Source organism: Schistocerca gregaria, chromosome 6, assembly GCF_023897955.1.
Source record: "Schistocerca gregaria isolate iqSchGreg1 chromosome 6, iqSchGreg1.2, whole genome shotgun sequence".
NCBI lineage: Eukaryota > Metazoa > Arthropoda > Insecta > Orthoptera > Acrididae > Schistocerca > Schistocerca gregaria.
In genome coordinates, this window is record NC_064925.1 from 498,655,322 (window position 1) to 498,676,731 (window position 21,410).

General features: G+C 42.6%; 1 protein-coding gene across 2 annotated transcripts in view; it reads left to right on the forward strand.

Annotated features, from left to right (window-relative positions):
- LOC126278674 (uncharacterized) overlaps window positions 1-21,410 on the forward strand; it is a 544,140-nt gene that overhangs the window by 379,658 nt on the left and 143,072 nt on the right. For both annotated transcript variants that reach the window (XM_049978912.1, XM_049978913.1), the window contains one exon: window positions 8,936-9,064. In XM_049978912.1, coding sequence (XP_049834869.1) covers window positions 8,936-9,064 — 129 coding nt within the window. The remainder of the gene's footprint in view (window positions 1-8,935; window positions 9,065-21,410) is intronic.

The following is a 21,410-nucleotide window of genomic DNA, read 5'->3' on the forward strand; positions in this document are numbered from 1 at the left end:
AGTAACTGAGGTAACTGCGACTGCATCTGACTGTCTGCGACTGGGCTGACTGTCTGTGACTGACTGGGTGACAGACTGGGCCATCGGGTTCCGCGGCGGCGATCTAAATACTGCCGGTCAAGAGGGCGTTAGCGGGGCATTGCTTGCGAGTCTGTCTTTGGCCTCTCTCCTGATGGGCGTGCTTGATTCAGCGCCTGTTATCGGTCTTCTTGCAACCTCTTTGCGGACCGGTGTGCTGGCGACAGTTTATGGCAGCACAAGATCTATGTGAGATTTCTTTTTTCTAGTAAGAAATTTATTTTCTTTAAAAATGCACAGAAATGGACCGATTGATGAATACTTGGACAACTGAATTTGGATTGCAGTCACTAGCTACTCTCCCTACATTAAAAATCTTATTGATGACAAAAAAATAGTTCCATTCTTCTCACTGAAACAAATAAGTCTGATAAAAAATCTGTGCCTTCAATAGTAATTTATTACTAACTATTCTTCTGTTTCTTTATCTTACAAACAGTTAAATTAAAATTCATTTGTTATTAGTGGAAATGTAAATTTATAGGCAATAGATAAAAGTAAGATTTTTTAACAGTTCTTATTTCTGTGGTAGGTTCTTCCGGTAGCTCACAGTATTGTTTAAAACCTGTATGCTTGCTGAGAAGCTTCGTAAGTTTGGCAACGTTTGTTTTATAGTATTTGTATATTCATCCAGATTCTTCCTTCATCACTCATGAGGATATGTACGTCAGTGCTACTGTCGTAACAGATATGTTAAAGCCATCGTCATAGTGAGACTAGGACCTGCCACATTTAAAACCCACGTGTTTATATGTGTTTTATCCTACGAAGACGTTTAACGAACAGCAAGAAGGCTAGGGATTGATCAAGAGGAATTCTATGTGAAGAAATTGTCTCGACACAGGTCTCCTGTAAAGCCTCTTTTACAAGAGCGACTTTGCTATCACAGTGTGAGTCTGGCAACTGAGACTACTGCAGTGTCCCTGGCGCACTTCTCATGTAAACGGACTCGCTTGCCACGAGTGGTCGTTTTTGTGAACACTTCTGTGCCAGACTTGTGCGTGTTGTTATTGCTTCCGGTTGCGCTGCATCTGAATAGTGAAAGTGAGGTTATGAGGAACCGTTGTCACAGAACATTGGAACACAGTAGCAGTCTATCACTAGTAACAGTGTTGAGGCTTTCATGGCCACTTTTTGACATATTTCGTTCTGGCTTTTGGCTCGGGATATTCGACCGATGCTTATTTAATGATTTTTCTGGCATTTCTGCCAGCAGCCGGCCGGAGTGGCCGAGCTGTTGTAGGCGCTACAGTCTGGAACCACAGTTGCAGGTTCGAATCCTGCCTCCGGCATGGATGTGTGTGATGTCCTTAGGTTAGTTAGGCTTAAGTAGTTCTACGTTCTAGGGGACTGATGACCGCAGCAGTTAAGTCCCACAGTGCTCAGAGCAATTTGAACCATTTGAACCATTTCTGCCGGCACGAGTGGCTGGTATTGTCAAAGATACGCCCTAAAGTGCAGGTGCCAGACTGGAGACGAGCCTATGGTAGGAGATCATACACGCTCAAGTCAAATTAATGTGACCACCGCCTATGTTCGACGTCAACGTGCAGTAAATACTCCCAGATGGCAGGTGGCAATACTAATAGTGAAGAATATATAAAGCGTGTCTGGGGCATTCGGAAAATAATGCAGACGTCATCGCAATGTGGAAACGGAGCGATTTATCTGACATCAAAAAGGGCATGAACATTGACTTTAGGGCCAAGGGTGGAAGAATTTCCAAAACTGTTGAGTTTGTAAACTGTTCCTATGCTGCAGTGGTTAAAGTATACCATGCGTGACAAAATGGCACTATTGGAAACTGGCGCCGAGGCAACTGTGGTCCACCATGTGCCATATATGCCAGGTGTGAATGATGGCTGTGGAGATGTGTACGTTCAAACAAACATGCATATGTTGAGCAAGAGACCATCCAGACGAACCATGGGGCTACCAACAGTGTCTCCTCAACGACTATCCAGCGATCGTTGCTGAGTACAGGACTCTGCAACAGGCTCCTGGTTCATACACCCATGCTGGCTGCTCTTCATTGGCGACAGAGGCTGGGATTAGGGCATAGAAGGGCAATTGTACGTCCGCTGAGTGACAACAGGTGGCATTTTCAGGTGAATCACGTTTTATGCTTCATCGGGGTGAAACGTCTGAAAGCAATCATCCTGCAACAGTCATCAAAAGCGTCCGGGCCAGAGGAGGCGGTTTTATGGTCTGGAGAATGTTTTCATGCCGTTCTCTGGATGACCTCATCATTCTGGAAGGCACGGTGAAGCAACACAAGTATGCTTGTATCCTTGCATGCAGTTTGTTTTTCCTCCGCACTAGGGCATCTACCAGCAGGACAATGCAACTTGCCACAGAGCGCCCAATGTACGTACGTGTTTCAAAGAGCACCAGGAAGAGTTTGCCATAACCCCCTGCCCGTCAGACTCCCCGGATTTACACCCACCCCTCCGAGAATCTGTGAGACCACATCGAGCGGGCTGTTCGAGCCATGGATCTTGCGAAGAGATAGCTAGCGCGGCTGGCCATGGACTCGAGTCGGGATGGCTCCACATGCCGGTCCGAACCTTCTGGAACCTCAATGACTCTCTTCCTACACGTCTCGCAGCAGCGTCCCGCACTGCAGTAAGTGGTTAGTCAGGCTTTCGACAGGTGGTCACATTAATATCGATTTTGACAAGTGAGTGGTTCGTATAAAACAAGTTTAATACGAATTTCCGTGAGTAACTGGTGCACATAGAGAGTGAGGCTTTAGTTAGTAAACCAACGCTACAGGAACTGTCAGCATTTGCACTGGGTGGAGGGAGGGTAGAGGGGTATTCGTCTGACAAGACTTTTTCAGATAGTTTGAACATCTTTTTTATTGTAATTTCAGTGGAGTTAGTTTTAAGAAACACTTCTGGTCACGCACTTTATTCCACTTACAAGTGTCATGGCGAGTTTGCTATGACGTGCTGGTAAAGCTCTCTTAAAAATTTGATAACACATACAAATTATATAAATGTGCAACGTCTAATTAGACAACTAAAGTTCCTTTAAGGTCTTGACTCTCCTGCACAGAGCAGTTTGACACGGTCAAAGTCTTACCTCCACTGCCGTATAGCAATTCGACCATACCCGAAAATCTTGAAGTCTGCCGTTGCCAGGAGCATTTTCACACTGAATTTTCCGTTACTCAAACTGCAGGAGTGAAGCGTACGTGGCTTGTTTACGTTGTTGACACCCAAGTGTCATGTGTTTAAGATCTTAAAATGGTTCAAATGACTCTGAGCACAATGGGACTTAACATCTGAGGTCATCAGTCCCCTAGACTTAACTACTTAAACCTAACTAATCTAAGGACAGCACACACACATCCATGCCCGAGACAGGATTCGAACCTGCGACCGTAGCAGCAGCGCGGTTCCGGACTGAAGCGCCTGGAACCGTTGAACCACAGAGGCCGGCTTAAGATCTTCCTCTCCACATTCAGAGCAGGAGGCCAATGTTGCAAATATTGAACATGTTTTTTTGTAGCGGCCGTCGTTACATTTCAGCCGTGTCGCCGTTACATAAAAGCAAGTGGTTTCACTTGTTTCATACGCCACTGTGTGACTGGGACGCAGGGGTGTAGCTCACGGCTCGTCCTAGAGGTTCTACATTCACTGTCTCATTGGTTTCTTAGTGGTGCCTTCAAAGTCACGACAGAGTCTAAATTCAGAAATTGTCCTACTCTTAACTACATCTACACTGTCCAGTCACATTCACGTGACCACCTGTCAATAGCCTGAATAACCACCTTTTGCTGTTCGGATCGCTGCGAAACATACAGAAGGAGAATCAGTGAGGTTCTGGAAGATACCGACGGGAATATGGAGACATGCCGATTCCAGTGCCGCTTGCCTTGACCGTCTGTTCTACGTTTTCAGTTGAGGATCCATAACACGAAAACCCGATCGAAGTGGTTCCATAGTTTCTCGATTGGGTTTAAATCCGGGACGTTTGGTGGCCAGGACAGTACGGTAAACTCATTCTGCTGCACGTACTCTGTGAGCTGTTGCATTGTTCTGCTGGTAGACGCTGTAATGCCAAGAGGAAAAATAAACTGGATGTAGGGGTGTACACGGTGCCCAAGGACAGGTGTATGCTTCTATCGATCCATTTAGCCTTCCAGAATGACGAGATCCCCCAGGGAATGCTACGTCAACGTTCCTCAGACCATAAGCCATGCAGGTGTCTGCTTTCGGACGTTTCACGTCGAACACGCCAATGACCATTTCTCCAATGGAGCATAAAATCTGATTCATTTGAAAAGACCACTTGTTATCATTCGGTGGACGTTCAGTTGCGGTACAGGCGCGCAAATTCCAGCCTTCGTCGCAGCATGCAGCAGGTGACGCCTGTATATAAGAAGGGTAGAAGCACGGATCCTCAAAATTACAGACCAATATCCTTAACATCGGTTTGTTGCTGGATTCTCGAACATACTCTCAGCTCAAATATAATGAATTTCCTTGAGACAGAGAAGTCGGTGTCCATGTATGCTTTAGAAAGCATCGCTCCTGCGCGAAAAGCAATTCGCCCTTTTTTCACATGATATCTTGCGAACCATGGATGAAGGGTATCAGACGGATGCCATATTCCTTGACTTCCGGAAAGCGTTTGACTCGGTGCCCCACTGCAGACTCCTAACGAAGGTACGAGCATATGGGATTCGTTCCCAAGTATGTGAGTGGCTCGAAGACTTCTTAAGTCATAGAACCCAGTACGTCGTCCTCGATGGTGAGTGTTATCGGAGGTGAGGGTATCACCAGGAGTGCCCCAGGGAAGTGTGGTAGGTCCGCTGTTGTTTTCTATCTACATAAATGATCTTTTGGATAGGGTGGATAGCAATGTGCAGCTGTTTGCTGACGATGCTGTGATGTACGGGAAGGTGACGTCGTTGAGTGACTAGGAGGATACAAGATGACTTGGACAGGATTTGTGATTGGTGTAAAGAATGGCAGCTAACTCTAAATATAGATAAATGTAAATTAATGCAGACGAATAGGAAAAAGAATCCTTTAATGTTTGAATACTCCATTAGTAGTGTAGCGATTGGCACAGCCACGTCGATTAAATATTTGGGCGTAACATTGCACAGCGATATGAAGTGGGACAAGCATGTAATGGCAGTTGTGGGGAAGGCGGATACTCTTCTTCGGTTCATTGGTAGAATTTTTGGAAGATGTGGTTCATCTGTAAAGGAGACCGCTTATAAAACACTAATACGACCTATTCTCCAGTACTGCTCGAGCGTTTGGGATCCCTATCAGGTCGGATTGAGGGAGGACATAGTAGCAATTCAGTAGCGGGCTGCTAGATTTGTTACTGGTAGGTTTGATCATCACGCGAGTGTTACGGAAATGCATCAGGAACTCAGTTGGGAGTCTCTGGAAGAAAGGAGGCGTTCTTTTCGTGAATCGGTACTGAGGAAATTTAGAGAACCAGCATTTGAGGCTGACTGCAGTACGATTTTGCTGCCGCCAACTTACATTTCGCGGAAAGACCTCAAAGATAAGATAAGAGAGATTAGGGCTCGTACAGAGGCATATAGGCACTCATTTTTCGCTCGTTCTGTTTGGGAGTGGAACAGAGAGAGAAGATGCCAGTTGTGGTACGAGGTACCCTCCGCCATGCACTGTATGGTGGCTTGCGGAGTATGATGTAGATGTAGATGTCAGCATGGGTGCATGGGCCAGGCGCTTGCTGCGGAGGCCCGTATGCAGCAACGTTTGCTGAACGGTGATTCAGGATACACTGTCGGTAGGTCCTCGGTTAACCTGGGCGCTCAGCTGTTCAACAGTTGCGCGTCTGTCTACCCATAAACATCGCAGCGTCGTTCACCTCTGTCACCTATGGCCCGCGGAGCATTGAATAGCGCCATTTCGGCATGCACGGTCTACTTTAACCACGGCGACACGTGAACTGTTTATAAAGTTAGCAGTTTCGGAAAAGCTCCCACCCTTGCGCCCAAAGCCAGTGTCATGCCCCTTTGGACGTCAGCTAAATCGCTGTATTTCTGTATTAGGACGACGACTGCAGTGTGTTCCGCGTGCTCCATACAAGCTTCATATACCCTTCAGTGCTGCCGTTGTCACCTGCCGTTTGTCAATGGTTATTACACGTTGGCGTCGAACATAGGCGGTGGTCATGTTAATGTTACTGGACCGTGTACGTCTAAATACATACGCTGCAACCCACCATCAGGTACACGACGGGGGCTACCTTGTATGGCTGCTAGTAATCACATTTCCTGTTTCATGCGGAAATGGAGCTAACGAAAACCGACTGTCTCTATGCTCCCATGCTAGTCCTGAGTTCCCTTATCTTGTCTTCGAGATCGTCGTGAGAGATACATTTGATGGCAGTAGTATCGACCTGCAATTAGCCACAAATGCCGGTTCTCTAAACTGTCTCAGTCGTTATATATGAAGACAGTAACTGTTCTCGAAAGAACAGAATACTGTTGATGACCGTGCAGCTTTTCCCTGGAATAATTCTTACGGGAATCGCCAAAGCGTGCGCGGTTATTGAGTGAATGGGCAAATGTCTACAAGGTACATTACATATGTAGAATTGTGGACTGTTGCGAATGTGAGTCCCTGCAGTCGCGCTATTAATCTGTGTCCTCGGTGGCTCAGATGCATAGAGCGTCTGCCACGTAAGCAGGAGATCCCGGGTTCGAGTCCCGGTCGGGGCACACATTTTCAACTGTCCACATCGAGGTATATCAACAACACCTATCGGCAGCTGAGGATTTCAGTTAGTCATCATTTGTCTCAGTCGTGTACTTTTCTTTCCAGGGATTTCCATTTGAGCTCACAAAGCATTTCCGTAATATTCACGTGTTGATCGTGCCTACCAAAAACAAATCTAGCAGCACGCCTCTGGATTACTTCGAAGTCTTTAAGCCGACCTGGTTTGAATCCAAAACACTCGATCAATGCTCACGAACACGTCGTACCAGTGGTTCTGTACGCAGTTTCCTTTATAGATGAGTCACAATGGACCGAATACGACCATTCGCCGTCTCTAGCACAGTCCTTACGTGCTTGTTCCATTTCGTGGCGCTATGCAACGTTTTGCCTGGTTTTTTACTTGACATATCTTAATCCATCAGCATGTCACTAATACCTCATTCGAACATCTGTACAGGGCTTCTTGTCCTAATCATCTGTATTACATTTCTCCACATCTAGAGCAACCTGCCATTCGTCACACCAAACATAATTTATTTCTATGTCTTCCCGTAACATCCTACATTCACGATATAGAGCACAAATAACGTCCTTAGCAAAAAGTCGCAGATTTGTGTTCACCCTGTCCCTCAGTTTTTGTACACACAGAATAAGAGCGGTCCTTATGACACTTCTGTGGGGGTAATTATGACGATGTGTTTGTGTCTGGTGACTGCCCGTAATGGTAGTGTCATTTTCTAACCTGTCCGGCAGTTCGTCGCCCCGAAAGCTTCAGTGGTCTTTTACCAAAATAAATTTAATTTCTATGATTTTCTATTGTGGAATGTCCACCTGCTGCTTGAGCTCTAACATTCCGGGTTATTGCTGCATTACCTACTGTGGTACTGTAGCATTTGCAATGGTGTTTGCGTATTAGATTATATCAACCGTCAGCGACGTAGTGTTTTCCCAGCCATATTTCGGCGGCGCCCCTAACGAAGCTGTTAATTCTTTACTTGTCAGAAATACTGCAGGGGGCCGATTGAATTTTGTCCGGTCACCCGAGACTTATCTATAGACGTGCAGCCAGTGCCCTTACGATCTATTGATCCATCAGGTATTATTGTACTTCCTGCGAATAGGGTGTTAGGGGTATAGGTGCAGATATTTTAGTTGGTGACTGAGGACAGTGTACTGAACAACATTACATCAGCATTTACTTCATTTTCAGATTAATAATTGTAGCTATTAGACGTAGTATGGTTTTAGGTTGGTTAGTATTTCCAAACACATATAGCAAGAGCAAGCCATTAATTCCAATTTTCCCCTGGGCAGTAGGTCACCTGTTGAAGCGTGGACGAATCAGATACAGAACAGTTAGCCTATACTTACAGGCGTTGTCCACTTGAAGGGGTAGTTACGACTGTGCAGAAACCATTGCGTAGCAAATTATGTGACATGTTTGCAGCAGGACTGTTACACAGAGAAAAAACAACTAACACACTGAAGGGGGTACATATTAAGGTACCAATCGTGGTATCACGTATCGATACCATCCCACAGGCGTCGTTACGTCGGTAACGGAATGGCAAGTTTCCGTCTGACGCACGGGATCTGTCAGACCCAATAGTGCATATCCGCTGAGCCACACCCAGCTGCTCTGTATTTCGAGCACCATCTGCCGCCGAAATATAGGATGGCCAGCGGCAGCGGCTCAGCACACTTACGCTCAGAGACACTTAGCAACGTGTTGCTTTGCAAACGCAGTCTGGTCATGACTCTGTCTTCATCATTCATGCTTTAGTACAGAGAGACTTCCTTGTTGACATGGTGATATGTGGATTCCATTATTTATTGTTACATAGACAGTAATGAGTCTTTGTGTGTTTGGAGAAATACCAGTTCTGTAAATCTTCTATTTACTGTGATAAATTTTTCGCTAACGTTTTCTGCTCCTTTCCAGCCTATCAACGACTACAGTTGCTACATCCTGTATCCCACCTGTTCTTATCATTGTGTATGAAGCTGTAAACAACAGCGGTGATCACAGTATCTGGACGTATACCCACAACAGCCTGTATAATGTCGTGCATTATTGATCTTTACAACCCTCGGCTCTATCAGGAACCCGACCCTCATACTGTGGTGTCTGTTGACAGCGGTCGCGAACGCCTCGCTCAAGAGACCTGTGCGCCTGGTGCAGACTACGCAGCCTCTGGTGGCCATCGCGATCTCCGTGTCGCTGGCGGTCGGTGTGCTGTTCTTAGTGGCTGCCTACTGCATCAAAAGTAAGTGCATCTACTTCCGTTGTTAGAGATCTCTCGACAGAACATTCTGTACTAACAATACGTCCAACTTTTAACTGAAGTGCACAGCTTCAGAGTTTCGGCGTTGGCCTGCGTTGACAGCCGACATAGTGAAGAGGCCTCTTTAGACATGGGAGTTTTTGCACTTTATACTTTCCTTACAGTAAAGCCACTTCTGACTTTGATGTTACAGTATGGCCGGTTCTGTCTGTAGAGTTGGGCTTGGGGAAGGCTGTGGGATGGGATCTCCAAAACTGCAGCGAGTGCGCAGTGAAGAGTGCTTGCTTAGAAGGAACGTTTGTAATTGTTTGATGCCGTTCATGCAGTACTCACACGATAGTGGCCCGGGTGAAAGTCGTGACCAGCAAGCAGTGCATGACGTGCTCTGAGAAAGCGGCAACTGCGGCTGGCAGTGACATTAAGGCATTTCTTGTGAGCTTCACAGCGCAGAAATTCGAGGCCGCTGGGTTGGCGCCCCAGAAGCGCACAGCTCCTACGCCACGTCGAACCCAGGACCCTCGGAGGCTGTCAGCAGACGGAAGTGCCAGCTTAGTATTAGTCGTTCACTGGCAGGCGATAGTCTCTAGTTTCCTTTTTTTATGATTATTTTAAATGTCTGTCCCTTTCATCCAGACCAGAGCATCATACGAGTACTAGTATTATTTTCAGCTACAGCACGCATTGTCTGCAGGGGGAGTGACTGTTAAAACAGCCACAAGTTGCACTTTTTTTTTTTTTGGTTGACCGGATTCGCTCTGCAAGTAAGCAAGAGCATCAACAGAATATACTGTTTAGTGTTGGTTGACTACTGTACTTTAAACGTAAGTTTAAGTACTGTAGTGCAGCCAGTCGAATCTTTAGAGCTGTCAGCCAACTTCAAACTCAGTCTGTAATGCTGTCAGCCAAATTTAAGCTGTATATGTCTTGATCATTTGAAGAGAGAAATCGGTCAATAAAAATATACAAAGTGCAACTTGTTATTGTTCTCGAAAACTTAGTATTACTTTCTTTTCATCGGCGGCTTCATCCCGCTGCACGAAAAGAAACACGTTTGTTAGTGAAATAATTCTTTCGGCAAGAAAGTCCGATTTAGAAAGGGTTGACTTTTTTTTAACCATATCGATAAAGATAAAAAAAAGACTGTGCACTGCCACTATGTTATTCTTCAGAGTGACTTAGCTTAACTTCTCCAGAAGAATATTACTGCAAATGAAATTCAGAAAATTAATTTCTACACAGCTTACTCTCTAAACTGAATAATATCTGCTTAGCAGAAAACAACAAAGTTAAATTACGTCTTGTACACTCTTTGAGATACAATAACAACAATATTCACTTATATCTTTCATTCTTCAATACAGAGAAAGGCAAAGACAAAACCAAGCATTTTTTTCTCTTTTACATTAAACAGTAAATTATTCTTCCTACATAACAAAACGGCTGTCTCCCACCTCAATTATTTTACATACAAAGTCTTTTTTTCTTTTCACGTAATGATGATCACCAAAGATATTGGGTGCCATATTGGGAGACCCAAAACATTAGAGGTTACTGTTTACCTTTTCTAATCATTCTAAGTTTCTGTCATGTGTATGGAAAAGTTATTTTAAATAGTAAATGGTATGTGCTTGGTTGACAGCATTATAGATTGTGTTTAAAGTTGGGCCACAAGCAATATTACTACTGTACTTTAAACGTAAGTTTAAGTACTGTAGTGCACCCAGTTTAATCTTTAGTGCTGTCAGCCAACTTTAAACGCAGTCTGTAATGCTGTCCCCCAAATTTAAGCTGTATATGTCTTGTTCATTTGAAGAGAGAAATCGGTCAACAAAAAAATACAAAGTGCAACTTGTTATTGTTCTCGTAAACTTAGTATTACTTTCTTTTCATCGGAGGCTTCATCCCGCTGCATAAAAAGAAACACGTTTGCTAGTGAAATAATTCTTTCTGCAATTAGAATATATCTTTTGGCACGAATGTGCGATGTGGAAAGGGTTGACTTTTTTCTTGTTTTTGTTAATAATATCGATAGAGACAAAAAAAAAGACTTTGCACTGCCACGATGTTATTCTTCACAGTGACTTAATTTAACTTCTCCATAAAGAATATTACTGCAAATGAATTTCAGAAAATTAATTTCTACTTAGCTTACTCTCTAAATTGATTCCAATAGTAGGACAACATTACCAAATTGGAATAATCTCTGCTTAGCAGAAAGCAACAAAGTTAAGTTACGTCTTGTATATTCTTTGGGAAATAATAACAACAATATTGACGTATATCTTTTATTCTTCAATACAGGGAAAGGCAAAGACAAAATCAGACATTTTTTCCTCTTTTACAATAAACAGTAAATTATTCTAACTACATAACAAATCCGGCTAAGTCTCCCACATCAATCATTATTTTACACAAAGTCTTTTTTTTTCTTTTCACGTAATATTGATCACCGAAGATGTTGGGTGCCGTATTGGATGCCCTTTCAATACATGGAGGTATAATAAGGGCAGAAGGCTCTACTCTTCGCCATATTCGAAGCCCCAAAACATTATAAGTTACTGTTTACGTTTCCTAATCGTTGTTCAAAAAAATGGTTCAATGGCTCTGAGCACTATGGGACTTAACTTCTGAGGTCATCAGTCCCCTAGAACTTAGAACTACTTAAACCTAACTAACCTAAGGACATCACACACATCCATGCCCGAGGCAGGATACGAACCTGCGACCGTAGCGGTCGCGCGGCTCCAGACTATAGCGCCTAGAACCGCTCGGCCACTCCGGCCGGCTAATCGTTGTTAATTTCTGTCATGTGTATGCAAAAATTATTTTAAATAGTAAATGGTACAGTGCTTTTGTAAACAATACAGTGTTAAAAACATATTTTCAAATATTTTTCTGGTCATAAAGGTATATTTGATCTAATAATTCGACATAAGACGCATTTAGCCTAGTTACTGTAACTTTATTTTTGTTATAAGTTTCGAACAAACAAGAAAAGTATGTAATGCGACAGCACTGCCTTCAAATGGTTCAAATGGCTCTGAGCACTACGGGACTTAACTTCTGAAGTCATCAGTACCCTAGAACTTAGAACTACTTAAACCTAACTAACTTAAGGACAGTAAAATGTACACTTTCACGGCCGGAAATGTCATGTGCATTATGATTATCCGGGTTGTTATGCCGTGGTCGGTTGATGAATTCTGTGTCAATTCCCACACACAATTCATCAACCGACCACGGCATAACAGCCCGGATAATCATAATGGACATAACCTAAGGACATCACACACATCCATGCCCGAAGCACGATTCAAACCTGCGGTCGCGCGGTTCCAGACTGTAGCGCCTAGAATCTCTCGGCCACCCGGCCGGCTACACTGCCTTCGTCAGCCAGCATTTTCCTTAATACAGATTGACGAAAATGATGTTCACTCTGAGTCCTCTTCCCGAAAATACTGAGATAATATTTTGGTATATTTGGTGAATTTCCAAACTTCCAAATATTTACTATTAAAAACAGTCTTGATCACGATTTATTTCTCAAGGTGACCGCTTTCAACCACTACTGTGGTCATCTTCAGACCTACAAGTTGTTTACAAAGCTTTAATTAGAGGACTACATACATTTAAGAAAATACATAAAAGTTATAAAGCTATAAAACGATGAATTACCATTGAGTAGGAACCTCTTTCTGTTGGAGAATCAGTGCACGTCTTACTATATATAATGGAGGCTCCACTCACTTCTGACTGCATGATGTCATTACTAACCAATGATTTATAAGTCGAATTACAATTTAAAATTTCTTAGTTAAAAGAACATTGTCAAGAATTAAAAATAAATACACACTAAACTTAGCTTATTAAACAGCTATTGTCAATTAAAAAGCGTTAAAATATTTAAATATGTAGGAATAATGAACTTCGGTTTGGCAGTACATGGGTTGCCCTCTCAAGGCCTGTTAGTGAACCATTTGGAACCACTGGTTGCTATGGTGAAGTTGAACGCCGTTGCAAAGATGAGGCAGCAGGCTTCTTTCCAGCGAAGTTGTTGCGAAAGTGGAATGGCGAAGACTGTCACGTCAGACGATGTATTATTGAGCAGTAACATGTCTTTATTTAAATGATTTTCAATGAGTAAGCTGCAATAATCTGTAGCTGGCATGTATACTACATGCTGCATAAATACGATACGAAGTAGTTGTCCGTATATATGAAATATTGTCTATGAAGTTGGTATGTAAATGAAGCTCTCCACAAAACATTTAAAAAGACTGAACACCAAAACTTTCAACCATTCTCTAACAGTTATTATATTCATATTCAGCTTTCTATGGTACTTCCTGAACACACACACACACACACACACACACACACACACACATACACACACAAGAGATAGAGAGTTGTCAACACTAATACCAGTTTAAAAAACGGTGACAAGTTTGACATTAGGAAGTTTAGATCATTATCATTAGTGTCTGTATTTAAAAAAATAATTGAGAGAATAACGTATGAAGGATTTCTAGACTTCCTAAATAAAAACAAAGTTCTTGTAAAAGCACAGAATGGCTACAGAAAAGGCAATGAACAAAGACTGGTCTCTTCAATTTCCTAAAACTCTGTTTAAAAAGCTGTTAAGAACAAAGAACTAATCTCTTGGTTGTTTCTGGACCTTTCCAAAGCTTTTAATCTTACAAACCATGATCTACTACTTTTAAAACTATACAACTGTCGTGTCTGTGATGATTGCTATGAGTGGTTCAAGTCGTATTTATCTTATAGGAAACAAAGAGTGCAAATTTTTCGGGATGGTAATGTATACCGCTCTGAATGCAAAAAAGCTACTTATGGGGTGCTCCAGTGCTCGGTACTGGGCACCTAGTTGTTCTTGGTTTTTGTTAATGATCTACTACAACAGTTTTCAACAGCTGATGCTATACTATTTGCTAATGATACCATCTTCTTTATAAAGGGAATGAATGATTATGTATTGCAGCAAAAAACTGACAAAACGTTAGAAGAGACGGAAAAACGTTTTAAAGATAACTGCCTAATTGTTAATGAAAAGAAAACTGTATGTATTAACTTCAGCGATATAATGAACAAAAATAGAACCATTGTAACATTTACATTAGGAAATAGCCAAATTCAGCAAAAGAATCACATAATTTTTGTAGGGTTATGAGTGGATGAACATCTGAAACGAAAAAAACATGTAACAATGCTTCACAAACGATTAAGTAAGTGCTGTTACATATCAATAATGCTTAAAGATTGTTTCGGTGCTGAAACAGTGCTAAGTGCTTATCATGCCCACATGCATAGTGTTCTAAGGTATGGCACATTATTCTGGGGAAATATCTCTCTTAAAAAGCAGTCTTTTGACCTTGTGAGATTTATGAAAAATGTTGCTCACCGAGAATCATGTAGAGGTATGCTTAAGGAATTAAAAATCGTGACCCTACCATATATATTGTATTTGAAAGTATAGGCTCCATGAAGAGCCATAGAGAGTTTACAGGTTTGAACAGAGAGATCTAAAATTATCAAACAAGGAATAGGGATGTACACAGAAAATCGATATATCAGGACAGTGTAGTTCACAACCAAATATCCTCTACAGTGCATTGTCAGATAACATAAAAAGAGTACCAAACATTAATTCATTTAAAAAGCTATAATCTGCTATCAGACAACAGCTTCTACGATATTAATGAATTTCTAGAATATTGCTTAAATCTGTTGGTTCTGACTCATAATCTCTCTAAACAAAATTCATAATTATCAAAGGATTTCTAGGTAAAACTAAACTCGATTCACTAATGTACTCATGTGTCCAATTATGTACCTATCTTTTGTGCCATATACGTGTTATTATGCCTATTTAATCACAATATTTAATACTTTTGTGAAACCGACCACAATTTTTCAGTAACTTTTCAGCAATATGATTATTTTCTCTCAGTATTTGTACAGAATTTTCTTTTCTTATGTCAAATAGAGTAGAAAACTGTTTGTTGATACAGTTGTGAAGATTTGTCAATAAAGAAACATCTAGCCTTGATGAAGTATTACTGGTTATATGTGACTTTATTTTGTATATGAACGTAAATATGTAAAATTTTATACTTTTTTGTACTTTGACCATTCCAATATCATGAATATGATAAACTGGGTGATAAATAAACAAATAGTATGGGTGTGTGTGAGAGAGATAAAGAGAACAGAAATTAACAGACGTCTGTTTTCAGCATACACTTCGTTAGGCTGGCAACATGTACGTAAACAAGTCAAACAGGAATAGACGTAAAGTGAACAGACAATAGTTTAAATAGCAGTTTTCTGTAAAATATGTACAACTAGTGATAGAAGACTAATAGTTCTCCACAGAGAACAGCGCAAAGAATACGAAAATTGTGAAGAAACAAGTTCGTAACATACAGGCTTATGTTTCGTAAGTGAAGTTACAGGGCAACTTTCAGCAAGTGACCAGATGAGACGGAAAACAGATGGCAGGCAAAAATGCAAAGAAGTGTAAGTAATGATTTAGTTACGTAAAAAAAAAGATGTGAACTGTTTTACAATCTACAAAATATCGCATATCGAAACGAAACTGTATCACTCTAGATGCCACTGAAGAATACTCAAAGTAGCAGGAAACGGCGGTTTTTATTTCCAAAACGAATATTTCTGTTTTAATAGACCAGTTGACACGATTAAGACTGAATTTTAAAAACAAAGAACATTTCTGTGCTTGCTGCGGATGATGACCACACGAACCAACTTGTTATATATGATATAGTTGATAACGCCGATCGCTTTGCAGCTTAAATGATATCGGTGGGTTTTGCACAATCAGATTTTAAAAAACTTTTCGTATATAAGTCGCAACGGGTTCGCTAGTTGTTGCACAAGAAAACATATATTATTTGGTGCCATTTGGCGTATACACGGTGTTACAAAAAGGTACGGCCAAACTTTCAGGAAACATTCCTCACACACAAATAAAGAAAAGACGTTATGTGGACATATGTCCTGAAACGCTTAATTTCCATGTTAGAGCTCATTTTAGTTTCGTCAGTATGTACTGTACTTCCTCGATTCACCGCCAGTTGGCCCAACTGAAGGAAGGTAATGTTGACTTCGGTGCTTGTGTTGACATGCGATTCATTGCTCTACAGTACTAGCATCAAGCACATCAGTACGTAGCATCAACAGGTTAGTGTTCATCACGAACGTGGTTTTGCAGTCAGTGCGATGTTTACAAATGCGGAGTTGGCAGATGTCCATTTGATGTATGGATTAGCACGGGGCAATAGCCGTGGCGCGGTACGTTAGTATCGAGACAGATTTCCAGAACGAAGATGTCGCGACAGGAAGACGTTCGAAGCAATTGATCGGCGTCTTAGGGAGCACGGAACATTCCAGCCTATGACTCGCGACTGGGAAAGACCTAGAACGACGAGGACACCTGCAATGGACGAGGCAATTCTTCGTGCAGTTGACGATAACCCTAATGTCAGTGTCAGAGAAGTTGTTCCTGTACAAGGTAACGTTGACCACGTCACTGTATGGAGAGTACTACGGGAGAACCAGTTGTTTCCGTACCATGTACAGCGTGTGCAGGCATTATCAGCAGCTGATTGGCCTCCACGGGTACACTTCTGCGATTGTGTTTATCCAACAATGTGTCAATTCTTATTTCAGTGCAAATGTTATCTTTACGGATGAGGCTTCATTCCAACGAGATCAAATTGTAAATTTTCACAATCAACATGTGTGGGCTGACGATAATCCACACGCAATCGTACAATCAAGTCATCAACACAGATTATCTATGAACGTTTGGGCAGGCATTGTTGGTAATGTCTCGATTGGGCCCCATGTTCTTCCACCTACGCTCAATGGAGCACGTTATCATGATTTCATACGGGATACTCTACCTGTGCTGCTAGAACGTTTGCTTTTACAAGTACGACACAACATGTGGTTCATGCACGATGGAGCTCCTGCACATTTCAGTCGAAGTGTTAGTACGCTTCTCAACAAAAGATTCGGTGACCGATGGATTGGTAGAGGCGGACCAATTTCATGGCCTCCACGCTCTCCTGACCGGCCCCACGTGGGGTATGGTGGTGCCCTCTATGCTCTCATACAGGGTGTTACAAAAAGTTATGGCCAAACTTTCAGGAAACATTCCTCACACACAAAGAAAGGAAATATATTATGTGGACATGTATGCGGAAACGCTTACTTTCCATGTTAGAGCTCATTTTATTACTTCTCTTCAAATCACATTAATCATGGAATGGAAACACAGCAACAGAACGTACCAGCGTGACTTCAAACACTTTGTTACAGAAAATGTTCAAAATGTCCTCCGTTAGCGAGGATACATGCATCCACCCTCCGTCGCATGGAATCCCTGATGCACTGATGCAGCCCTGGAGAATAGCGTATTGTCTCACAGCCGTCCACAATACGAGCACGAAGAGTCTCTACATTTGGTACCGGGTTTGCGTAGACAAGAGCTTTCACTTGCCCCTATAAATGAAAGTCAAGAGACTCGGGTCAGGAGAGCGTGGAGGCCACGGAATTGGTCCGCCTCTACCAATCCATCGGTCACCGAATCTGTTGTTGAGAAGCGTACGAACACTTTGACTGAAATGTGCAGGAGCTCCATCGTGCATGAACCACATGTTGTGGCGTACTTGTAAAGGTACATGTTCTAGCAGCACAGGTAGAGTATCCCGTATGAAATCATGACAACGTGCTCCATTGAGCGTAGGTGGAAGAACATGGGGCCCAATCGAGACGTCATCAACAATGCCTGCCCAAAAGTTCACAGAAAATCTGTGTTGATGACGTGATTTCACAATTGCCTGCGGATTCTCGTCAGCCTACACATGTTGATTGTGAAAATTTACAATTTGATCACGTTGGAATCAAGCCTCATCCGTAAAGATAACATTCGTACTGAAATGAGGATTGACACATTGTTGGATGAACCATTCGCAAAAGTGTACCCGTGGAGGCCAATCAGCTGCTGATAGTGCCTGCACACGCTGTACATGGTATGGAAACAACTGGTTCTCCCGTAGTACTCTCCATACAGTGACGTGGTCAACGTTACCTTTTACAGCAGCAACTTCTCTGACGCTGACATTAGGGTTATCGTCAACTGCACGAAGAATTGCCTCGTCCATTACAGGTGTCCTCGTCGTTCTAGGTCTTCCCCAGTCGCGAGTCATAGACTGGAATGTTCCGTGCTCCCTAAGACGCCGATCAATTGCTTCGAACGTCTTCCTGTCGCGACATCTTCGTTCTGGAAATCTGTCTCGATACTAACGTACCGCGCCACGGCTATTGCCCCGTGCTAATCCATACATCAAATGGACATCTGCCAACTCCGCATTTGTAAACATTGCACTGACTGCAAAACCACGTTCGTGATGAACACTAACCTGTTGATGCTACGTACTGATGTGCTTGATGCTAGTACTGTAGAGCAATGAATCGCATGTCAACACAAGCACCGAAGTCAACATTACCTTCCTTCAGTTGGGCCAACTGGCGGTGAATCGAGGAAGTACAGTACATACTGACGAAACTAAAATGAGCTCTAACATGGGAATTAAGCGTTTCCAGACACATGTCCACATAACGTCTTTTCTTTATTTGTGTGTGAGGAATGTTTCCTGAACGTTTGGCCGTACCTTTTTGTAACACCCTGTATAAAAGGAACCTCCACGGCCTGGCAGGCAGTCTTTGACTCACCTCGGAAGATGTTGCCCGCAGTTGGTAACGAAACGTCAGGGAGAAGTTTTACGGATCGACCAAGGCCTCTCAGCCCGGAAATTTTATTTGTTATTGTCTGTTTGCAGACACTTGCATGCACAGCCCATTCATAACAATGGGCTTCACCGTTTCATTTTCGCTCCCCAGCGGCGTGCTACAGCGCCGAGGCGCGGTTACTTCAGTGCGTCTCAAGCCTACATCAATGTATCTGCAAAAGAGCAAAAATTACTATTTTCAAAATAATAATTAAACCTTCATGGCTTCTCTTCGTGCCTTTTTATTCCTGCTCATAATTATGTACAAAGTAATGTAGAAACAATTCCCGTAGTTATGAGCGATTCTGAACTAGTACTGGTTGTAATTTTTTGTTAGTATACTTCACAGAACTAAGCAGCGTTATTTCCCGTTTGCTCCGGCCAGCGTATTTGAGTTACTTGCCTCTGATAGAAATGTGGTTGGCCCAGTTCTAATACCTTTCATAATACCGTGTATAATGAGTTTACTTTGTGATAGTACCAGCGGTGAAATTATGCCGGTTTGCGGTGGTTGGTATGACGTGTCCTGCAATTGTCTATTTCGGATTTGCTGAAATCCAGTACGTGCGTTTGTCGGTTGTTTGCTTGTCTGACTTGAAGGTCTGACACAGCTTGCTTTCGTTTCTTGACCTTCAACTGAACGCGGTTGACTGAATAACCGCCGTGCATTTTCCTTGTGTTTTACCCGCCTACGTAGGCGAGACCGGCTGTTTACTTCCTTGCGCGCTGTACCGCAATCGTTGTTATGATTGAGAGCTTTGACTAGATATGGCGTTCTCTTAGCGCCAGGCGACGGTGAAACTCACGTTCGACGAATTCTACTCACGCCCGAAGGTTTATGAAATCGAACGGTTTTTGAGGGAGGACATCCATGTCGATCCCCGCTAGCCGATGGTCGTCCATCTGTCTACAATTTCTAGTACATCTACCTCAAGGCGAAGAACGAAGAGCGTTGTGTCAGCCTTGTCCGACGTTGTAATATTTCTGGCTTATTCAGCCATCTGTTAGGCTCCAGGAAGCTATTCCCAGGGCAGTGGGGATGCAAGAAGTATAGAGATGACGCAATGTGGGATGAGGTACCGGTGACAGATGTTAGATTCGGTACCATTTCCGTGAGGAAGACCGCCTGCATGATGCTGCTACTCTGTGATTGGCTGCTGTGTTCGGCGGTAGGGTGCCAAAACGTTAAACTTTAGTTGCTATTATTAATTAAACCTGTCATCCAAATTACTTCATTTTTTAAAAAATAAACATCTCTCAACAGCCAGCTATCATTCAGTTATTTCAAAATTACTAAAATCAAATATTACTAAAACAAAAGACTGACGATGTTACTGCCGATGCACTTCGGTGGTGTTCGGGTCAAGCCGAAGTGTCTCGGGCAGTCCGGCTCTCCAGTTCTGACCGTTCCAGTAGACAGACATGTTGTTTGTTATAGCAGTATTTGTTTCAAGCAATTTTATTTACTACACTTCCGACCGTCGCTAGGTACAGACATGTTGTCTGTAATAGTAGTACGTGATTCATGTAATTTTATTCTCCAGTTCTGACGGTTCCAGTAGACATATATGTTGTCTGTGTCAGGATGTACTTCATGTGATTTTAGCCACATATAATCACTGTGGCAAGATATGTTCAATACGTTGTGATCAAGAATAGTTTCTCGCGTCTATATCAATAACAAGGCGAGTGGCATCCCAAATGAGTTATAGTTTATTCGTAGCAACAGTTCCTTGCGAAGTTAATTTCAACCTCAAGAAAAAGAATCCACGACCTGCGTGCTGTTTTCTGCGCTGGGGACATCATCATCATGAATACAGCAGGTTAGTGAAGTGTACAAGAACTTATGTATTCCACATAAGGCAGTGGAAACAACTAGGCACCTCACGTGTACTGCATGCACAGTACAAATGTGCTCAGAGACACGTCATCTGCAATAATACAGAGGAAGTAAAGAAGGATGAAAGTATTAACCCTATCTCACTTTTATTCCTTTTTTCTTGCCGTAACGTTCCACTAACGACTACCGCTGTCGCTATGCTGACGGTAATGTCAGCACGGCAACTGTGGGCTAAGCGGGTATGGGGATGCGTACATTGCATACAGGGTGTTACAAAAAGGTACGGCCAAACTTTCAGGAAACATTCCTCACACACTAAGAAAGAAAATATGTTATGTGGACATGTGTCCGGAAACGCTTACTTTCCATGTTAGAGCTCATTTTATCACTTCTCTTCAAATCACATTAATCGTGGAATGGAAACACACAGCAAAAGAACGTACCAGCGTGACTTCAAACACTTTGTTACAGAAAATGTTCAAAATGTCCTCCGTTAGCGAGGATACATGCATCCACCCTCCGTCGCATGGAATCCCTGATGCGCTGATGCAGCCCTGGAGAATGGCGTATTGTATCACAGCCGTCCACAATACGAGCACGAAGAGTCTCTACATTTGGTACCGGGTTGTGTAGACAAGAGCTTTCACTT